This window comes from Branchiostoma lanceolatum, chromosome 15, assembly GCF_035083965.1.
Source record: "Branchiostoma lanceolatum isolate klBraLanc5 chromosome 15, klBraLanc5.hap2, whole genome shotgun sequence".
NCBI lineage: Eukaryota > Metazoa > Chordata > Leptocardii > Amphioxiformes > Branchiostomatidae > Branchiostoma > Branchiostoma lanceolatum.
The window spans coordinates 9,135,295-9,157,965 of record NC_089736.1 but is presented as its reverse complement, the minus strand read 5'-3'; the positions used below and the strand labels follow the sequence as shown (position 1 = coordinate 9,157,965).

General features: G+C 43.6%; 3 protein-coding genes across 7 annotated transcripts in view; 2 read left to right on the top strand and 1 right to left on the bottom strand.

The window, feature by feature from the left end:
* The first annotated feature begins 533 nt into the window (after positions 1–533).
* Positions 534–3,497, top strand: LOC136420592 (uncharacterized). The gene has a single exon (XM_066407602.1). The coding sequence runs from the start codon at positions 660–662 to the stop codon at positions 2,769–2,771; it is 2,112 nt and encodes a 703-aa protein (XP_066263699.1). The 5' UTR covers positions 534–659; the 3' UTR covers positions 2,772–3,497.
* The window catches only part of LOC136420598 (TELO2-interacting protein 2-like), a 29,594-nt gene continuing 9,854 nt past the window's right edge, over positions 2,932–22,671 (bottom strand). Inside the window, exons 3-13 of one of the 3 annotated variants that reach the window (XM_066407616.1) lie at positions 21,311–21,548; positions 18,157–18,249; positions 17,686–17,857; positions 16,907–17,043; positions 8,512–8,628; positions 7,914–8,023; positions 7,355–7,495; positions 6,551–6,668; positions 5,402–5,490; positions 5,030–5,122; positions 2,932–4,451 (exon numbers count right to left, since the gene is read on the bottom strand). In XM_066407616.1, coding sequence (XP_066263713.1) covers positions 4,268–4,451; positions 5,030–5,122; positions 5,402–5,490; positions 6,551–6,668; positions 7,355–7,495; positions 7,914–8,023; positions 8,512–8,628; positions 16,907–17,043; positions 17,686–17,857; positions 18,157–18,249; positions 21,311–21,529 — 1,473 coding nt within the window. In that variant the 5' untranslated portion in view covers positions 21,530–21,548 and the 3' untranslated portion in view covers positions 2,932–4,267. Of the gene's footprint in view, positions 4,452–5,029; positions 5,123–5,401; positions 5,491–6,550; positions 6,669–7,354; positions 7,496–7,913; positions 8,024–8,511; positions 8,629–16,906; positions 17,044–17,685; positions 17,858–18,156; positions 18,250–18,790; positions 18,888–21,310; positions 21,549–22,671 lie in introns of those variants that run through there. The other 2 variants (XM_066407613.1, XM_066407614.1) reach the window with 2 other exon arrangements.
* Positions 11,010–16,543, top strand: LOC136420611 (collagen alpha-1(X) chain-like). 3 transcript variants are annotated; one of them, XM_066407645.1, is made up of 5 exons: positions 11,010–11,206; positions 11,433–12,619; positions 13,533–13,583; positions 14,467–14,603; positions 15,601–16,543. In XM_066407645.1, exons 2-5 carry the CDS (start codon positions 11,551–11,553, stop codon positions 15,751–15,753), a joined length of 1,410 nt encoding a protein of 469 aa, XP_066263742.1. In that variant the 5' UTR covers positions 11,010–11,206; positions 11,433–11,550; the 3' UTR covers positions 15,754–16,543. The 3 variants fall into 3 exon arrangements, with proteins under 3 accessions (XP_066263742.1, XP_066263744.1, XP_066263743.1); XM_066407646.1 differs by having other exon boundaries at positions 11,013–11,206; positions 15,604–16,543; XM_066407647.1 differs by lacking the exon at positions 13,533–13,583 and having other exon boundaries at positions 11,011–11,206.

The following is a 22,671-nucleotide window of genomic DNA, read 5'->3' as shown; positions in this document are numbered from 1 at the left end:
CAGACGTTGTCCGCTTGCCGCGTTTACTGGAAATGGGGAAAGCGGAACTTCCGTGTAGAATGGCGGAGGGGGATCGCTATGGCCGGTTCTCTGTGAGTACGAACTGCACAGTTGTAGTCGCCAGGCCACTAGACTGGTCAGTACATTCCGAGTATCTTTTAAAGGTACGTGTCGGAGGGCTTCAACACCCTGGTCACCATGTCGTCAGTATCAAAGTAAATGTGAGAAACGTTTTGGGCTATCCTCCTGTGTACAACGAGACGTGCGAAACGCCAGTCAACCCTACAGGGAAGAGGTCTAAGGAGTTTCTATTTAGTTTTCTACTGAGCATACAAGCTGAGACAACTGCCGGAGATGCTATTTTCTTTGGAAGAAGAATTAGCAAGCCTTTGGAAAAATGGGACATGGACTATTATAAGTCTATCATCACCGAAAATAACAACTGTCGGGTTCGTATTGCGTTAAAAGTAACTGATTTCACCGACCTCGCAAATGCAATAGAACTGTGGGAAGGGACAAACGACGGTGCGAAATTTACACTTTTGTGTCATTCGGAAACTGTTTTACAGTCAGAGCTGTCCCTGGAGCTTTTCAATCTTCGCGAAAACTTTAGAGACTCCAGACGTTACTTAGAACACCAACTGCAGGTCCCGCAAGTCATGGAGAAACTAAAGAACCCCCCTTTGCTATACTTTTTTTCATTTGATCCTCCAACAAAGAGCAGAACGCACTATCGATGCGAATTTCCGATACTGCGTCGTCCACTCAGTCTGAATCAAGTAAGAGGTTTGGAAGGGCAAAGCGTTCGACGTGTTCAAACGATGACTTGGGATTTGGACCCAATCGGTTGTGCTCCCGATAAATACGGGATTCTTTGTAATCAGGACTGCATCTGTAAGAATGGTGCCCGTTGCCATGGCTTCAATGGAGCCTGTAAATGTACATACGGGTGGCAAGGCGTCGCTTGTGACATTCCAAAGCCGGAAGTTTCTGCAACGACGACACCAAGCGACCCTTCTGATATCTACAGTTCCGCTAACGTCACCGTTCACTGTAAAGTTCATCACGTCAACGCCACGACGTTATCACTACGACTTCCAAACGGGTCTGATATTGTTAGGAGAAATGCTACTCGATTAGACCAAACTGTTTTGAACATACAGTCTAAAGACAAGGGTCCCTACAAATGTCAGGCCTCGGACAGCTATGGAAACGTCTTCAATGCTACCATTGTACTTGACATTGCTAACTGTCCGCCTAATCGGAAAGGCGAGCTCTGTGATGAAACTTGTGATTGTCTCCAAGGCGCCACCTGTGACTGGCGGACTGGCTGCGTCTGCCCCTCAGGATGGACAGGAACCAGGTGTCAAACGACATGTCCGAACGGCACCTACGGCGAACGGTGCGTGAAGAAGTGCCGCTGCCGAAACGGTGCGAGTTGCAGCCCTAGCGACGGCAAATGTACCTGCACGGCTGGCTGGTACGGGTTACAGTGTGAAGTACCCTGTCCGAAATACAGGTACGGCCTCAGATGTCAAGAAATTTGCACCTGTAAGAACAACGCCACCTGTGACAACGTGGACGGCAGCTGCACGTGCGTGGCGCCATGGACAGGGAAGAACTGTGACGAAAATCGGGCAATACAATCAGAGCCATTGCTAGAAAGTCTTGTCCCAGTCGGCTCCATAATTGTACTGGTTGTTTGTGTAGCGACCATACTCTACAAAAGAAGGCATCTATGTGGCGGACAGGCCGTCAAAGACGGAGAGACCGAAGCTCTTCTCCAGCTGGAGCAGGCGGAGGCAGACCTGGCTCAGACCGTCCGGCCGGGCTGGCTCAGCCGCTGGGGCACGACCAGTCGACACCTGACACTCGGTCACCTGGTAGGAGTGGGGAGGTTTGGACACGTCATTCAGGCCAAGCTCAAGACATCTGCTGGAGACACCACTGTTGCTGCCAAGGAGGTTCGCACACGAGACAGTCAATGTTATCGCAGCTTCTACAGGGAGGCAGCCGTTTTGGTAGCCGTGCACGAGGATCAACACCACGACAACCTTCGCTCCAACATCATTCAATTGTTGGCATTGATCAATGAGTCGGCCAAAAAGTATATCCTCATGGAATACGCTTCCAAAGACAACCTTTTACGTTTGCTGCGACAGGCACGAAGGCAAAACGAGCCGCAGTTTCTCCCGCATAACCTCCGCTACGCCGTGCACATTGCCCGCGCTCTTCAGGAGCTGCAGCGCCTGGCTCTCACACACTGTGACGTGGCCGCTCGGAACGTCCTCATCACGGCTGACGATGTGGCCAAGTTGGCCGACTTTGGACGGGCCCGTGACGTCTATACCACTGTCCAATACGTGCCTAATGATAAAGGCGACAGAGAACTGCCTGCTAACAGAGATAACGACAACGTAGGAGATGAAGTATTCCCGTTGAACTGGATGTCTCTAGAATCTTTAGAGTCAGGCGAGTACACCTGTCAGAGTGACGTGTGGTCCTTCGGCGTGCTGCTGTGGGAGATCGTCACGATGGGCAAAGAACCGCGTTACGATGGCAACAACCAACCGACCTGTCACAAGCTTGCACGGACCCTCCGGAGGGGAATCCGGCTGAGAAAGCCTCCGGGATGTTCCGGAGAGATGTATGACGTAATGATGTCGTGTTGGCGGGAAATTCCATCAACAAGACCGGGTCCGGACGTGGTGGAGACGAAACTTATGCAAATGTGTCATATGATCCTTACAGAAAGGGAAACAACAGTTTGAATTTTCAAAAATGTTCTTCGAATATTGCTGTCCATCCCATATTAGTCGAGAAGAGTATTTTTTCTTATCGTGAGCTGATTCAAAGACTTGCGCATGCATCAGCATACCATCTATATGTGGAGGCAAAACTTAAAAAAAACAATTGTTTAGAAACACATCAGTCGTTAGACGGTTTACATTTTATTTATAGACAAATATACTCGAATGCATCTAGGAGATGTAAGCTATTATGATGACGCTTAAGAGATGTCATTTAGTCCATCAGAAACTTATTTTAATAGAATAAGAATTCAATAAGACGTCACCTTATTCATAGTCTAACCTACTTGTTCTGGTTTGGCAAACACAATTTGCTGGTATTGAGGCTTTTCAACTTTGGTTTGAAGATTTAATTTGGCTTGGTGTTGGTTACCTGGCAGCATCACGGATGTAATCAACGACTAGAAGTACAAATTGTAGGGTTCGAAGTTCAATAACAGCAAAAAGGTATATATTTTGGACAAACGTTAATAATTTTTTATTGAGTAATATTATTGATGGATATAACCAGGAAATGCTGAATTTTGGTGTCATTGGTGTCAGAAGCATTCTACAATATGTTATTTTGTCTCCTACAAGACAAGCTGTAATAAGTGTTCTGTGATGCAGATTTTACGTTCCACACAAAACTGTCAATTAGGCAAGGAAGAGCACCATTGGGCTTCAATAACGTCAGTTCGTACTAAACCATGTGTGTAATGTGATGTCATACACATCATCACACAAATTAATCATTACAGTAAAGAACATGTATATATTAAAAAGTACCTATTATGCAATTCTGCCAGCCTATAACTCATTATTAAGTTAATTAAGACTTTAGGTCACTCTGTGACAATACACACATTTAACTAAGTCACCTTTTGGTAAGTCACACAGTATAACTACTGCCATTGGATAGCCTCTCATGCAAGGCTCCTCAGTTTCTTCAAGAAACCAAAGTAGCCCTGTGCTCTTCAGATGGGTTCAGTTATTTTGGAAACACTTAGGCTCTCAGCCAACTTCCATACCTGGCTTTTATGGCTATTGTTTTAGGACTACTGGTTTTATTTTTCCAATTATATAGTGTTTTCCGACTGGTACAGTGTTTTGATGGCTTTTGTTTCCAATAAAATGAAGAAAATTTGTTAATCCTAACTACTTCATTAAACCATTGGAAGCTGTAGACCAACTAAAGTACATTCAGGAAAACTGGACAATTTCCATCATCAGGTGACTAAACACTATCAAAATCTGTGTCAGACAAGGAAGATTTAGTTCAGCTGCTGTGCAACCAAAGTCTAAGCACCCAAATACAAACCTTGTTTCATTTCATAGTTTTCTTTAAACAGTAATAATAAAAATATGTGTGAAGCATTTGCCGGGATAAGGGTCAAAATAAATAAAAAAACACCTTATTCTTAATTAATCAGGATTTCTTTCAGCCCCGGACAATAACGGGAAAAGAACCCATGTATTCAATGGTCGCCTAGAGTAAAGACCTCGTAGTCAAGAACGTTGAAGTAATAATCTCCCATGAGTATACTACAGGAGGCGTGGTCTCCGTTGTACGAGTGCGGTAAGTTAGAGTAACACTCTGTGCCTGTGTGGCAGTTGTTAGCGATATAAAGGTCCGCGCCCGCTCCGAAGATGGGTCCAAAACTGTAGAGCAGAGCAAAGACCTGTCGTAAGTCACAGAACTCACATCATTAGATCAAATAAAGTAAAGATTAAGCAAGGCAATCTCTAAGCATAATGCTTGAGATGAAACGTAATGCTTTTTAACTTTATTCATTATGGCTCATTGGGTCTTCAAGTTACTTCTTGGTGAAAATCTGATACCTGTTCAAGGCTTCAAGTACAGACCTCTGTCTACAATGAATAATGGTCGGGAGTTCATACATCAAATAGCATATATTCATCTGATGATACTATGCATTTCAGAGTTCTAAACTACTGCTACTGCAACAGTAACTCTATCATATTAACTCAGATAGGGCAAAAGTCAAAAGTTAGGAACCTTACGCAATCTTCCTTCCCTCTATGAGAATTCAGATTGAAACTCCTTTTTTTCATCTTTTGAATTTGGCCATTAACATTCTTGAATGTTTAAACTCCCTCCTTTTGCAGACTTACATGTATGCTGTGGACGGTTAAAAGTACACCAATTTAATAGCTCCTCTTCTTTAAATAGTTCATCATCATACCATGCATAATGATGTCAGATAATATATACTTACTTAGGGTGATGTGACGTAGCAAACTTCTTGTTGCCAATGTTGAAACGTGTTGGTTCCACCCCTTGTTGGTTTACAAGAGTGAACAGAAAGGCCCTTAAAGAGATTGAGAGTAAAATTCAATGTAGGTGTAAGTACTTGGTGGTGGTAGCAACTAAAAGTTCCAACTTTACAGGTCTCAGCTCTTTTTGTTATCCCATTTGTATTGAATGTGAGACATATTGCACAATCAAAGAGAGTAGATCTAGAAGTCAAACTTTATAAGGACATTTGTGTCAGGCTTGTTGTGGACTGGAAATACATGTAAACCAGCCTTGAATATCAACTGCCAACAACAGTAGATCTAAGAAAAAGGTATATGAATATCATCCTTACCTATCGGAAGCGATGTACTTGCCCTGAGCTGGTGCTTTACTTGTCCAGGGAACGTCACTGAACCCCCCGCAAACATTCCCCTTGTGGCCCTGCAACAAGACAAGGTACAATCCAAACATGTATGATAACAATGCTGTCTAGAAATACAGTACTTCTAACTACATGTGCATTGAGACTTAACCGGTGTAATGGCCTATTGGGTAGAGCGTTTGCCTTGCATACGGTAGCTCATAAGTTTGATCCCCAGTTGATTCATACTAATAACTTTGAAAATGGTACTACGTACTGCTTTCTCTGCTTAGCACTATAAGCATTTAGGAAGTGTATGCCAGTTGAACACACACCACTACAAGTGGACTAGCCTCTTGCTGTAGCGATTGCACAAAGTTGTGTGGCCCAGGGGCTAATGAAATGGAGATGGGCGCCGCCCTATGCACCGCCCTATGCACCATCTGGTGCAGGCAGGACTTTATCTAGATACTAACATTAAGATTCCAGACTGATATTAACTGGTATGCACTTTTGAGACGTAATTATAGCAACAACCACTAGGTGGCACTTTTCTACACCAGTGAAGGATGTCCGTAGCCCAAGACAAGTGACACACTCATCTGATACTGAGAATGTGCGGAATGTCTTTTTGTCATGATACCATCATATGAACCATTGACATTGTGTCCACTACTTGATGTTACAGTTACTAAGTGCGTAGAGGCTCAACAGGTAGCAATTGAGCTTGTGAGTCAACGGGCCTCTAGATCTGTCCTATTGAATGTTCTGTGTGCTGATTTGCTACCAAAAGACTAGCACCCTGCAGAAGCGCTTGTACAGTTGTTTGGCCCAAGGGCTATAGAAAATTGGCACTGCCCTATACATGGAAAGGTGTGGGAAGGTTCCTAACTTAGTGTTTCAACTTTTAGCCCTGGATCGCAAACTACTGGTGAGAACTGTAGTCCTTTGTTTGAGATTAGAGTCACATTTTGAGCACGTTAAAGAACCCACCACAACTATCGGTTAGAGTAGAGGTCCATCCTGGTATGAGTACATTAAAAATATCAGTTTTTTTTCTTACACAGCTTGTAACTTACTGTATAAAATTGATGTGTTACGAGGCCTTGAGGTGGTTTACCAGACTTATTCGAAACTCACCAGGATGAGGACAATGGTGGGACTGAAGCCGTCACAGTTCTGGTGGAATGCATCAGCTGTGTAACCATCTCTGGACGCCTTGTACAGCAGTCTCCACTCCTGCTTACTGTCGCCATACCTGGTGTCAAACACAAGGATCAAAGACAACATCAGAGACAACAACACTACATCATGCCATAGATCAAGCTGCAGATCTAAACAAGGCTGCTTGGGGGTTCAACAGCATTTTGACTTAGGGTGTATTCAAATAGAGAATATGTGGCGACAGTTTCAAAACAAGCTTCTTGAGTTAGAATTCTAAAGTGTGGCCGAGGCCTAACAGTGAAGTAAAAATTGTGACAATGTCCACTTCATAAAGATAGATACATGATTGTAAGCAGTATTGCTATTTCAAAATAAAGCTGCTTGGGGCATAAAACCCATCTACAGTAGGACAAATTTGAAGAAGACAATGTGGTTTCAAAATATCAATGAGGCATGCTGACAACCATATTGGTGACCCTATTTGCATTTCAATATATTGTAGCTCAGGTCGACACTGTATTTTGTATTAGATCAGCAAGGTTTTAAGTATTCTTTTGGTATTCCCTTCTTTGAGCTGTTTTTAAGAGTCTTAACAGACATTCAAAAATGGTTAAAAATATATCTAGGAGTCAGTCAGAAGATCTTTAAGTTTCTGAAAACACTTGAGATATACAATGAATGTAGGATTCAGTGAAATGCAAGTATATATAGGGACACCAACCTGGTGGCGGCCACAGTAACAACAGCATGTGAAAAGGCTCTATTGAAGCAGCTCCTTACCACTGGTTGAGCACCCTTTGTAGAGGCAGTCTCTCCCTGCTCAGTATGTCTGTTCCTTTGAACAGTTTGTGGGAGACTCTCGGCGTCAGCCTTCTGTCCCTGCTGTTCTTCAGCCCAGTGGGTACAGCAGCAATGCGATATCTAAGGAACAAAGCACCATTCTGTTTATGTAGTTAATGTCAGTTACCCTTAACCTTTATCAAACTACAGGTAACTTACAAATTTCCAAACTTCTACCAGGGACTGGTAACATAGAATGCAATTATTCATTCTACCAACACCTGTTATGTTGGTAGAATGAACATCCCATTGATAAAACAGCACAGTACTGACAATTGCTTGCACAACAAATTTAGAGCAGTGGCAACATATATTTAATCAGGTGTTTTGTACAGTGCAGAAAGTTCAGAGGAAAAAGTTTGATACTTGGAATAAAACCCGGGCCGCAAGCTCACAAAGCTAAAAGGTCCAGACCCGTGTGCAACTTACTGGTCAGTAAGTGGCACACAAACCACACTGTGACAACGCTCTCGGTTTGAGGACACAATAATCTATTTACCTCTCCAATGATAGCTCCATGGGCACAGCCCCAGTAGGTTCCACCTCCTCTGCAAACACCTTACTGTCAATCAGCAGTAGTTTGACATGTTCAATCACTCCAGACAGTTGCTGAAAGTGACAAATACAGTATACTTCATGGTCAAATAATGTCACAAATGTTTCAAATGGTACATTGCCAGCTCCCCCTTTCTTTCTACCAACTGCAGTAAAGAGTGGAAAGGAGCTTTCAACGGGTTATTTTTATAGGTGCACTTTAAGTTGCCTTAATCATCAACCATACAAATATCTGCATTATATTTTATAAATAACAATATGACAATACATCATCTATTGGTCAGAATGTAATTATGATATGCAATAATGTTATCTATATTCATACATTATAGATGTATGTCTTTTGAATGAATGATAATTCCTACAGAAACCAACACAATTATCAAGAAGATCTAGAGTAGGGGTGGCCTACAAAAGCTACATGAAGCAAGGTTGCATTGAGCTATCAATACATCACAATCACTTCTTCACAAGCATGACACTTGAGTTCAACCAAAGACAGAGAGTGCTAATGTCCTATAGAAAGTCCTTTGGCACCGTACCTGACACACCCTTCCCTTCTCCTCGGGACTCCATCTCTGTGGAGAGGTCTCCACCTTAGCCTGGTACTTAGCCCAGGCCAGCACACGTCTCCAGACCTCTTCCTCCTCCAGGGCAAGCTGCAGCAACAGATATGGGAAACAACATTCAGACCAAAGAAACTACCAATAGTATCTGTACTGTACATAAAGGTTAAGACTGCAGACAATACTGGCAGGTAGATCTTTCTAATCATCTATTGCTAAGAATGCATACAACTCAGATATTGTTACATTGCAAACTTTTGCCTTGAGTGTGTTGCGCCTTCAAGGGATTTACATAGGCACAAGGCAGCATATAGCTTCTACTGGGGAAATGTAATGGGCCAACAAACCAAAAATATCATGGCAGTCAATTCATTTTTTTAGTTGTCCTTTTATATACATAAACTGTAAAAACCACTTACATGTAACACTGGACGAGACACAATTATCATTATAACCTCCTTTACGATGGTGAAAACCTCAATGACCCCCAAAAGACCGGCAGGCTGGTAACCTACTAACCCGAAAAACCTGGTGACAGTAAGGCAAGGTCCCTATAACCCAATATATCTATGCCATTCATGTGTCTGCAGTTAAAGATGTACCTTTAGCCTTTGACTGGTCATAATGCAAGGCCTGGTAACAGTTACGTAAATTCAGTTAAGTTCACAGGGACTTAATTTTGCGGTAAGGGGAGAAAGAGGACGTTCGTATTGTTTTAAATTTGCGGTGAACCAAGGGGTGGGGAGGGTATGGAAGACCAAATACAATGTGATGATTTCAAAGTAGCATGGTCAAAGTGAACACTGCGAACATGAAACCACAGCGAATATTTTATATGATTTGCCGTAAATGAGCGGTAGTTCCTTCAACTACAGTATATCACATGTGTCAGTGATACAATGTATGTGGGGTGGTTTTCTGCACTGTCATTGCCACTGGGCATTTATTCCAGGCAAGTACTGCTGGTGACACTTAGAAAAGCCTAGAACAGACCCTACATGTACTGACATTTGTCACCTTTGATCACAAACTCTGCTTGGTATCACAGTGGGAGGGGGGCATATCATGTAGCCATGGTGAACTAAAGCCTTGGTTAGCTTGGTAGTACTTTTAAATCCTAACCACATGCTTTTCACAGTATAACAACTCCTGGCAGATGTTCTTATATCTTTCTAGAAAATGGGGGGATTTTATCCCAGCACCCAACAATATGTGACATACATGTACGGATGGGGCTGCAAAATATGATTACCATTAATGCATTTAATCTTTCAAATTCTCCAAGTAACATATGAAAAACTGTAGCTTAAAGCCTTTCAAGATTTTAATGATAATATAAGACAGCTGAAGCTGAAATATGGCCTTTTAAACATGCTGAGAGACAATGAATAAAATTGGTAAGGCCAGGAGCCATAACATGCTTTTGCAAGCCAAACATCCAGCCTAAATGCACAAGGCTAAAGTTAGCACCTGATTTGTTTATCGGTATGCGGTATGTCAGCATTGGTATGGCAAACCTCTTTCTTTGACCTTTGTTGCATCATGGTCGAACATTATGTAACATGTACAACCAAAGGTATGATGTACAATGTACATCGTGTTGAGTCAAATCATTTTGCGTCAAATGTCTTTCTTAGTTCCACTTCCTTGAATACATCATTTCTTTTATTGAGATCTTATATAACTGTTAGTAAAATGTGATATGAGTTTCTATAATTACCCACCACATCTATTCATTCCACATCCAAATCTGAAAAATAAAAGGCCAGAGACCAAAACCGAGTCAGGATACAAGCATTAAACCCACAGTGCAATTTGCAACGTTTCAAAGTATCTTACTTCTAACCAACACTGTAGTAGGTCTTCTTTCCTCTGATGCCTGATCTAATTTAGATTTATTGAAAGTACCATGCCGTGGTCTTAAACTTACAGTAAAGATAGGGTCTGTCTTGGAATCCAACCTATGGCCCCTAGACTTTCCGACAAACGCAGATGATACAAATTTACGCTGTCTCACAGGATAGTTGTACTGTGTATGTGTTGTCTGGAACAAATTTGTTTAGTTCTAAACGTCACCAAAAATTGTCTGTGAAACTAGTCTTAAGAGCATTTCTATTCAAGCCATATGTTTTCTAACTTGTGAAAAAAAGTTTGGATATTTTTAAGGAGGGTTTATGGGGAAATGGTTGTGGTTACAGTTGCAGTGTTATTTATTTTGTCTAACGTATCGGATGCCCCAGATGACTGCCATATCTTCTGTTTATTACAGTGGTTCTGTAAACAGGCCTGCTGTCATGAAGGAAAAGCAGATCTGCACTTGGTGGGGATGTGATTGGGTTTACTAAAGAACATGACCTTAGCTTTTATTCAATGGTTCCCCCCCCCCTTTTCTTTGAAATATTGAATCCTGACCAAGAATCTTTTTATGAAATTGCTCTCATTTATATCAACAACAAAAAAATTTAACTGAATGTTAACACAAGGCCGCAATACATTTAAACAACAGGACGCACTCCATAGAATGATCTGGATTAAAGCATCTTTAACAGAGTTTCCCAAACCCCTAAAACGCCCTCACATGGAGGAAAGGATCTGATTATCCCTGCTCAGCTCCGACATGAGTGACATTGGGTGAAGACCAGTTCTCCTGTTGCAAGTGACATTTCGGATGGTATGTATAGAGAAAATAACTTCTCTTTCCATATGCCACGATTTATACCTTCTAGCACAACTTGGTTTCAAGTATTCCACAACAGTTGAAGTAAAGAAGGCATCAGTTAAATATACTACAAATACGTTCTGTGATACATTGCCGGGTGGTGTTTTGCCTTCGAAGTTGTCTCTGTTTTGTAGCAACAAAGAATGGTAATTATTCCCTGTCCATCTCTCTGCCTCAGGGTTCTACGGTCCGGCAGCCATAGGAGTTCAAGATATTTCCTGCACACGGATAAAGCCTCACAGAAACAAGACACTTAGCTGCGAGTCAGACATTTTCTGTGCTCAGTACATCTTACAATGGAGCTGAAATACATCCTCCTGCTTTGGACGTTCCCGTTAACGTGGGGATTTCTGTTTGACGAGGAGAAACCAGAGGTAAATGTATCACCAGCGCTGGGCGGCCCGCAGCCGACCTGTAAGATTCGGTGCACAGGTGCAGAGGGCGGGGTGAGTCTACCCATCATGGGGGAGAAGGGAGACCCCGGCCCAGCTGGAGACCCTGGGTCACCTGGAGTCCCCGGGACACCCGGGCAGCCGGGTCCACCTGGGTTAACAGGACAGAAGGGGTCAGCAGGGGGACCCAGGGGATTTCCTGGCCCCGTGGGGGCTCCTGGGGTGATTGGCCCGCCAGGTGCAAGCGGCCCACAAGGACCCCCCGGCCCCCCGGGCCCTCCTGGTGTAGGGACCGGGCCACCACAGCCTTTTGTGCCTAGCCCGCTTGGCCAACCCGGACCCCCAGGACCCCCTGGCCCCCCCGGCCTGCCTGGACTCTGCAAAGAATGTACGTCAATTTCGAGTGGTCGCTTCAACCCCAGTCTAGGCGCGGCAGGTCCCGGGCTGCCAGGGCCACCTGGCACACCTGGAGTTCCCGGCCCACCTGGCATGCTGGGCGCACCTGGGCTCCCGGGAACAAAAGGAGACAAAGGTGACCGAGGAGACCCGGGTCCTCCGGGACAGCCTGGACACTCACAGGCTGGGTCACAGTCAAGGTACAGCAGCTACCCCGGGCCACAAGGACCCCCGGGTCAACTTGGGTCACCAGGTAACCCAGGCCCCATCGGCCCCCCTGGCAGCCCTGGTCCCATTGGCAGCCCAGGCATCCCTGGTAGTAAAGGTGAACAAGGCTGGATCGGCCCGACTGGGTTACCTGGACAAGTCGGCCCACAGGGACCCGTAGGCCAACCGGGGCCGCCCGGGCCGGGCCTCAGCGAAGAAGACGTCAAGCGGATATTCCCGCAACGGCGACAGGATATCACCCAGAAGCCAGAGTCTCCGCCGGTGGTGTTCTCAGCCGTGCATTCTGGGAGTGGACCCAGCGGACAGGACAGAATCATCTTCGACAAAGTACTGCTGAATGCAGGAACGGGTAAGCAAATCTTCCTATTTCTGAAGTATATCCTAGTCAATTTAAACCATTTGCATATATGCAACTTTGTATGTTATTCTGTCTTGTAGTATTGTTGAAAGGTATTCACCTACAACTGTATCAAACAGCTGCAACCAGATGTACTGTTGAAATCCTGGTGATTATATTATGTAATTGACAACAGGTGTAAAACTTTTAAAAGCTAGATTCAAATGTTATGCCATGTCATTGTAATTCTTGGTTCGATTAAAAGAAAACTAATGTAGCATTTGGAACATGAACCAACCCCAAAATGTTCATATTTTGCCCAATAGTTAAAGAAAGTCCTAATGTCTTTCTAGTCATCACAGTTTTCCCAAACATCAATACATTAGAAGTTTAGAATCCATTGATTTGAAATGTCATTACTTAACAAGAAGTCTAGTGTGAAACTTTGTGGCTCCTGTGGTAGCATTCAAGTCTATATACACATTGTACATATACATATACATATTGTACCTATATTTTGCGAGCCCACTCCATTATTTTCCTGCAAAAATGCAAGAACCAAGACATCGACTTGGTCAAACAATGAATCAGGTACAATGTTCTTGTGAACTTTCAGCAATTTCATCATTTACTGTAAATGCATTTCATTTCTAATGGTTCAATGTTCATGGTTTTTGCGGTAAAGGCTCCACTGCGATCTGCAAACCAACGTGAAAATGCTTGTTCTGTGTTCCACTTGCCTAACCACCTTGTTTCAACCCTGAAACAAAAACCACCACAAAAACTCCATTTTCTTCCTCCCTTAATCAAATCAATGCAAATTCAAATGCATTTACAGTATTTGGTAGTCACCATAATATCCTCTTAAACTTTTCAGCCAATACTGTTCATATGAAAGATTTCACATAGTTGACTTTATTCACAGAAAAACCACACAATGGTCGACCTCGATCAAGGGGTCACCGGGGGTCAGGAGGTGGGTGGTCTGGACACAGCAGCATTAAATTTGCTTAATCGCGCCCCCCTCCCCCTTTGCAGAGCTGTTCAAACCTTTAACCAGCTTGCACGAATGTTTTACATTACTGACCAAAAGATGTGGTACATGCTTCATTGCTTGATTATGCAGCACCTAATGTGAAACGAACAATTAATTCCAAATGGAGATGTCTTAAATCTTAAGTGGCATGTTGCTTTTTACTGAACATAAAATTGCTGGTTGCTTAATTGCTTTTTCATTGTTTCATCTACTAACATAACATAGTCAAAGATGTCTTACACATACTAAGGCAGTGTCAAGAAGAACACTCAAAGTGTACAGGCAAACGTTTAAACAAATCGTTGCATGGATCTCAACATCATGTTACCCTGAATTTTGAAAATAGTCAACTTTGACATTTCTGAGAAAAAACGTTTGGGGCCTGATCATGAGAAGGTGCATGAAAACTCTGCAAAAAGGGAGATAGATGATACTCTACATCAAATAGTGTTTGAAATGACTACAGTATATATCATTATTAGTGGTACTGAATATAATTTCGAAAAGAATATCAAAATTTCATAGACAAAATTTGCAAATGTAAAGTACTGTACTCAGCTAATCTGATGAAAAATGATCGACTGACCCAACAAATCTCATCAATGCTTCCCTGCATAGCAATAAATGAACACTTTGTATGGAAAGGGGAATTTCGAAAGAAATTAATGTAAAGATTAAGGAAAGCATGCAAAAATTTGGTGATTTATGGAAAGACTCTGTGCTCCCAAAACATCTCTGTAAGAAAATGTATCCGTTCACAGCAAAAGAAGAATATCCCAAACTTAAATATATTTGAATTAGTGTATGTTCCATTTTTTTGTAGGTTTTGATGGGCACACCTTCACATCTGAGAAACCCGGCATCTACTTCTTCACGTTCCACGTTCTCTGTGAGCACCCGGAGAACCAGTACGAACCGGTTCAACTGGTGAGGAACGGTGTCACAGTCGTGTCCCTGCAGGTATGTCCTTTGTCAGTGGTATGTGATCTTCATTATGATGACTGGGGTTTTATCACCCTTTTCTGTATCTACATCTGTAAAGCCGGTATAACTGCCCTTTGGTGTAACAGACCAGCTTCGTAGGCACGCGGCGCGGCAGCAGCAGGTTATGTTACACTGAACGACCTGAGCAATTACTTCATATCTTACAATTTACAGTCAATATAAAGAACATTGTTTTCTACAGTCAAATATGTTTAAGTGACCACCTCTACATTAAGGACCACCTGGCCAATGTGACCACTTTTTGGTGGTCCTTTAGATAATTTTCCCCACTGACACAAGCATTAAAGAATCCTGTTTATAGTGACCACCTGTCCACATAGACCAGATCTTTTTCTAAGAATTGATTAGTTTGAATGTTTATGGCAGATATGACCAGTAGTAATTTAGGCTTTTTGTAACACAAACTGCATTTCCAGAGGATATGACCTCTAGCCAGGAATGCCAGGAATCAAAACGGTGACCTCTCAGTCTCGTGGGCGCTAGCACAGACTGTCAACGCTTGGAATGCAGGGCTAAAAATTTTAACATGTCCTTGAAATTGAGAAAACGACAACTGGACCTATCCAGGAGATTAGTCAAAATCAGCAGTTAAACCAATAAGAAAGTGGGTGCATGCCAATCAAACTTTGGCATGTCTACATTTTTAACCTGCATTTTCACATTTAGAAGCAACATCAGTGATGCAGTCTGTATGTAACCTCCATTAACATTAATCTGCCGGGTTACATAAATCCGCCACTTTGAAAAACAGTGGGTTTGAGAGATCTCTAGTGCAGCACCCCCCAGGTATGCACAGTTTAGATATACAGGAGTGCATTATACTGGGGGACGTTGGGTTGGAGTTCTGTTTGGACGTATCTTTCAGGGTGGCGGAATTATGTACCCTGGCGGAGTTATGTTATTAGATGTTAAATCCTGTTCTTTTGTGACTGTCCTCTGCCCCCCTCCCCAGCAGGGCATGAACATGTCCGGCCACGCCATGACCAGCAACTCCGTCTACCTTCAGCTGAACCCCAGGGACCGCATCTGGCTCCGCGTCAAGGAGAACGTCAAGATACGACCGAACGCAACCTTCTCCGGAATGCTCATCCACACACTTCAATAGTTAGGCTGATAGAACAGAGCAGTTAGGCAAATTGGCTTTTCAACAAGGTACATATACTGGGTACCTACAGAGTGAAAGACTAATTAGGCAAAGTATTCTGTAGGATTGTAACATCTTCATATTGGACAATTTTTTTCTGTCTCGGAGGTTAAGAATCCAAACTTCCAGTAGATATTAACATTGCTTTATCTTTTGTTAAAGATACAACCAAATGAAACCATCTCCTGAATGCTGATCCATACACTGCTATTAGTTAGGCTGATAGGGCTGCTAGAACAGAGCATGTGGTTAGGCAAATCAGCTCTTTAGTAAAGGGAGTTAGGCAAATTTAACCTGGCACAGTACATACATTAGACATTTATGTACTCACAGCTGTAAGAGATACTGCTATGGCTTTTGCCATCACATATCCTAGATGTAGAACTAGTAGAGGTTACTTGACTCCAGATTTATCCTTGAAACAGTCTGGGAAATGGATACTCTAGAAATATTCATAAATATATAAACAGACAGTGATATCTGGTAAAAAATATTTTATCACTTAATAATTCACTGATTATACTGTAACAAGACCCACTTGCTAGTACATGTACTGTTATTTGTAGGAAATTAATATAACTTCACTGTGATTTTTTTTTCTTATCGTTTGTGAAAAGGTGTAGCTGATCTAGCAATGATTCAAGAAAGTAGTTGAGTGACTATTGTTATACCAGCATCTGTTTAACACAGTGCAACACAGATTTTTTTCTAGAAACTATATCAATTATACAGGAATTTAGGAAGGACTTTACGACTTTGTTGTTGTCTTGTTTTGCTTTGCAGTCAAGAATTACAATATACAGCTCCGAGGTAAACAAAAGATTTGGGTTTTCAATCTTGGGTTTTCTGTGTCCTGTGCAAATATATAGTACTGGAAGGCGGAGCCGAACCCTCTCCATCCACTGCCTTTTACCTCCCCAACCAAAGTCAGGGACCCATTTTTACACCTGGGTGGAGTGAGGAAAGTCATGTTACAAGTGCCTTTCCCAAGGACACAACATCAGGAATCGAACCTGTTACCTCTTGATCCCGTATCTGCTAGTCTAAACAATCGGGCATCATGACCTTTTTTCTTCCTACCTTGGGGGCAAAATATAACAATATAACAACTGACCTGATCACTGGACACAAGTCTGATGACTGGTTCCTTAGGAAGCTGTAAGAACCCTTCTGTCCTCAAGCAGTCTTCTGCATTTTCTTCAATGAAGTGAAGACATCTAATGACAAGTGGATGGATCTCTGTGGCTCCTTCTTTAAGACAATTAAAAAGACATTGAAAGGATTTTTTTTCCTTTTCACAAATGCCTGCAATAAAACATCTAGTGCAGTGATGAAGGTCGGCATGATCAACAGAACATTTATGGTGAGTGTTTTTCCCTTTGTGTTGGAACAAAGCTTAAATTGCACAACTAAATAAACATGTTGGGAAAGTATCAAAAGTTTTCAAGATCCAAGTTGCATTGATAATTTCTATTCTAGCATCTTCTCTTGCAATTGATGTCATAATTTTGCCAGGTACCCTTAGACCGCCGCATTATAAAAATTGTGAATTTACAGATAACTATAAATGTTGAATCAGTAATTCCTGGGGTATGCACTCTTCATTCAGATATCTAGGTGTTCAAGAGATTCTTGAGATAGCCTTGATAACACTTTTTCTTCATCGGTTGATCTTACGGTTCCTGGCAAAATTATGAGAGTTTACACTGCATTCAAATATCAGAAGCAAATCAAACGAATTAAAAAATATATCTACTAGTCTAACCTACAGAATAGATTTCTAGAATGAAACATTTTTCAACCTTTAGCACACTAAAGTAGTCGTTTGGCACACCATTTTCTATTGGCTACAGAGTTAGGCAGCAGGGAGAAGGTTAGAAATGTGGAACCAACCTTTGTTGGTGAGTGTGGGAACAGTGATTAAAGCGTTAGACAGGAAGAAACAGGCGTTTTGGACGGTCAGCTGACTGGAGATGTGTTCCTCGCAGCTGTACTGTAGGTCTGGCACACCCATGTCCTGGGCTATCACTAACACTTCAAACACTGTGGCATCCTTCAGTGTCATCTGTATAAAATATAGGACATAACATCACAGGTAGAACTACTATCACTAACACCTCAAACACTGTGGCATCCTTCAGTGTCATCTGTACAAAATTTGGATACAACATGAGTTCAAGACAGAAAAGCTAGAAAGGAAGTGGGTTGTGCAGAATCTTTATTGAACAGTACCTGTACAAAGAAGCTTGAAGAAGGCATCCACTTATTTCAATATCCACATAGTGCATATGAAAAACGTAGTGTTAAAAAATAAGTACATGCTGCACATCCTAATGTTTTCTCTGTACAGTTGTCTGTTCCTACCTTTCCTGTGTACAGATAGTTGAGAACATTCCTGAAGACCTCAGGTTTGTACTTTGGCTGCTTGATGGTCATGATTCCCTTCATCCCTGTCACCTGGAAAATACCATGACAGTTGTGAAATGTTAAAATGAAAGAGCATGGTCATAAATATGTCTCAAAAGTACTAGATATTTCAAATAGCAGTTACTCAAGCAACTGGATATGATTTAGGAAGTGGTCAGATGTTTCAAGTAGCATCCACTACTTTTTGTCAGTGACACTGAGCAAAATTTGTCTATCAGCATATCTTATGACCTGGATGTCTAACATTCATCAACGTACTAGATACTCATTTTCTGAAAGGAGTGAGCTAGAATTTGTGTTCCCTGAAGGCACTACATTGAGACCTGATATAAAAGGTATTCAAACCCAGGACCTCTAGCTTTTGAGTCAGCTACCCTAACCACAAGGTACACCATGCCACAGGTTATGCTACAGAGGCCTGGCTGCGCTGCCAATGTGAGTTTTCCATGGACTAAACCTCATGTAGGTGACTTTTGACAGCCTTTTTCTTACATGTTTTCTATATAAAAAGATAGGAGACTTGATTGATAGAATGTGCCCAGAAGTGTATAAAATACCCCCCTGAACCTACCTTACTCCAGAAGTCTCTCTTGTACCGCTGGTACCCCTTACACCGAGCCCACAGGATCAGCCTGTGTGCGTACATGGGCCATCCTTCCGCCCTACAAAAAGTGTATAAACACCCCCCTAAACCTACCTTACTCCAGAAGTCTCTCTTGTACCGCTGGTACCCCTTACACCGAGCCCACAGGATCAGCCTGTGTGCGTACATGGGCCATCCTTCCGCCCTACAAAAAGTGTATAAACACCCCCCTGAACCTACCTTACTCCAGAAGTCTCTCTTGTACCGCTGGTACCCCTTACACCGAGCCCACAGGATCAGCCTGTGTGCGTACATGGGCCATCCTTCCGCCCTACAAAAAGTGTATAAACACCCCCCTAAACCTACCTTACTCCAGAAGTCTCTCTTGTACCGCTGGTACCCCTTACACCGAGCCCACAGGATCAGCCTGTGTGCGTACATGGGCCATCCTTCCGCCCTACAAAAAGTGTATAAACACCCCCCTAAACCTACCTTACTCCAGAAGTCTCTCTTGTACCGCTGGTACCCCTTACACCGAGCCCACAGGATCAGCCTGTGTGCGTACATGGGCCATCCTTCCGCCCTACAAAAAGTGTATAAACACCCCCCTAAACCTACCTTACTCCAGAAGTCTCTCTTGTACCGCTGGTACCCCTTACACCGAGCCCACAGGATCAGCCTGTGTGCGTACATGGGCCATCCTTCCGCCCTACAAAAAGTGTATAAACACCCCCCTAAACCTACCTTACTCCAGAAGTCTCTCTTGTACTGCTGGTACCCCTTACACCGAGCCCACAGGATCAGCCTGTGTGCGTACATGGGCCATCCTTCCGCCCTACAAAAAGTGTATAAACACCCCCCTAAACCTACCTTACTCCAGAAGTCTCTCTTGTACTGCTGGTACCCCTTACACCGAGCCCACAGGATCAGCCTGTGTGCGTACATGGGCCATCCTTCCGCCCTACAAAAAGTGTATAAACACCCCCCTAAACCTACCTTACTCCAGAAGTCTCTCTTGTACCGCTGGTACCCCTTACACCGAGCCCACAGGATCAGCCTGTGTGCGTACATGGGCCATCCTTCCGCCCTACAAAAAGTGTATAAACACCCCCCTAAACCTACCTTACTCCAGAAGTCTCTCTTGTACCGCTGGTACCCCTTACACCGAGCCCACAGGATCAGCCTGTGTGCGTACATGGGCCATCCTTCCGCCCTACAAAAAGTGTATAAACACCCCCCTAAACCTACCTTACTCCAGAAGTCTCTCTTGTACTGCTGGTACCCCTTACACCGAGCCCACAGGATCAGCCTGTGTGCGTACATGGGCCATCCTTCCGCCCTACAAAAAGTGTATAAACACCCCCCTAAACCTACCTTACTCCAGAAGTCTCTCTTGTACTGCTGGTACCCCTTACACCGAGCCCACAGGATCAGCCTGTGTGCGTACATGGGCCATCCTTCCGCCCTACAAAAAGTGTATAAACACCCCCCTAAACCTACCTTACTCCAGAAGTCTCTCTTGTACCGCTGGTACCCCTTACACCGAGCCCACAGGATCAGCCTGTGTGCGTACATGGGCCATCCTTCCGCCCTACAAAAAGTGTATAAACACCCCCCTAAACCTACCTTACTCCAGAAGTCTCTCTTGTACCGCTGGTACCCCTTACACCGAGCCCACAGGATCAGCCTGTGTGCGTACATGGGCCATCCTTCCGCCCTACAAAAAGTGTATAAACACCCCCCTAAACCTACCTTACTCCAGAAGTCTCTCTTGTACTGCTGGTACCCCTTACACCGAGCCCACAGGATCAGCCTGTGTGCGTACATGGGCCATCCTTCCGCCCTACAAAAAGTGTATAAACACCCCCCTAAACCTACCTTACTCCAGAAGTCTCTCTTGTACCGCTGGTACCCCTTACACCGAGCCCACAGGATCAGCCTGTGTGCGTACATGGGCCATCCTTCCGCCCTACAAAAAGTGTATAAACACCCCCCTAAACCTACCTTACTCCAGAAGTCTCTCTTGTACTGCTGGTACCCCTTACACCGAGCCCACAGGATCAGCCTGTGTGCGTACATGGGCCATCCTTCCGCCCTACAAAAAGTGTATAAACACCCCCCTAAACCTACCTTACTCCAGAAGTCTCTCTTGTACTGCTGGTACCCCTTACACCGAGCCCACAGGATCAGCCTGTGTGCGTACATGGGCCATCCTTCCGCCCTACAAAAAGTGTATAAACACCCCCCTAAACCTACCTTACTCCAGAAGTCTCTCTTGTACTGCTGGTACCCCTTACACCGAGCCCACAGGATCAGCCTGTGTGCGTACATGGGCCATCCTTCCGCCCTACAAAAAGTGTATAAACACCCCCCTAAACCTACCTTACTCCAGAAGTCTCTCTTGTACCGCTGGTACCCCTTACACCGAGCCCACAGGATCAGCCTGTGTGCGTACATGGGCCATCCTTCCGCCCTACAAAAAGTGTATAAACACCCCCCTAAACCTACCTTACTCCAGAAGTCTCTCTTGTACCGCTGGTACCCCTTACATCGAGCCCACAGGATCAGCCTGTGTGCGTACATGGGGACCTCCTCCCGTCCCACGACGAACATCACGTCTGCCGTGTCACGGTCGTCCAGGAGCTTCTGCAGGTCCGACACCAGGCTGGGCAGCCCCGAGAACAGGCCATCGGGAAGCGACGCGGAATGCGGCACTTGCGTCCCCATGGCAACGCTCGCAGCCTACCTGAAAATTTTCGAGAGAAAAAAAGTTCAGTGTCAGAAACATATCCTGGTATCTAAACCTATTATAGCTCCCGAGTCTCTTCTATCCTCTCCTCAAAACAGTAGTCTCAAATCCTGTGTAGAGGAATCTCAAAGGCAATATGCCAGTACAGTTACCCCCTCTATCAGATTGGACTCAAACTGCAGTGCAGTCTTGACAGCATCACAACCGCTGACCTGTCTGTTCCCCATTCATCCATCACTCAGCCCTAACTTAAACAACTCTATCAACAGGGTATTTATAGGTACTAGCACACCAGATAACATACCATATACTAGCACTTCATCCTTCAAAACCCTGCCAGGATTTCAACAGGCCAAATACTTCTCTGTTCAACTGTCTGTCTCCCTGGGGTTACAGGCGATAGTCGTGTCAATCACAATCACCAAAAGACAAACCACTAGTTTTCCCATGGCCTGCTTGTGTACGATTTTCTAGCATTATATGTAATGTCTTTTGTTTACAAGTGACTTAACATAAGTTAGATGTTGGCATATAATCAAACTAAATTCATTGAGTTTTATGCAGTGTAACGTTGTCTTCATTTGAAGTGTTAACAATTTCCTAAAATACATACTTTATTTGAGTCCCTTTCAAAGTTTTGCTGGGAAAGAAAGGCCATAAATCTAACGATTCCTGTAATAGGTCAAAACCTAATCACATACCAAATTTCATAACAATCCATATACATGTATAGCTTATTCAGTTATGCATGGTTACAAACAACCAAAAAACATAACCTTCTTGCAATTGCCTACAGTAGTAAAAAAGATAAGTAGACCATGCTGTGAACTCTATGGGCTGACAGTAGAGGTAATGAGTAAATAAACGCACAGAGCATGTCTGACATTCCAACTCTGCTCTCTTCCTGTCATCGCAGCTGGGGACCTAACTGAGTCTTCACAGGATCTGTTTGTCAAAACCACAAGCAACAGGGTGTCAAACAAACCATGGTGGGGCCATAGCATCCTGTCAGGTCCGTAACGTCTACTGTGAACAGGGATGTAGAAAAAACTAGAGCTGAAGAGTAGGTGAATCTAAAGTAACCATCCTTAATCAATGTGAAGCATGATGCTTTTTTTAG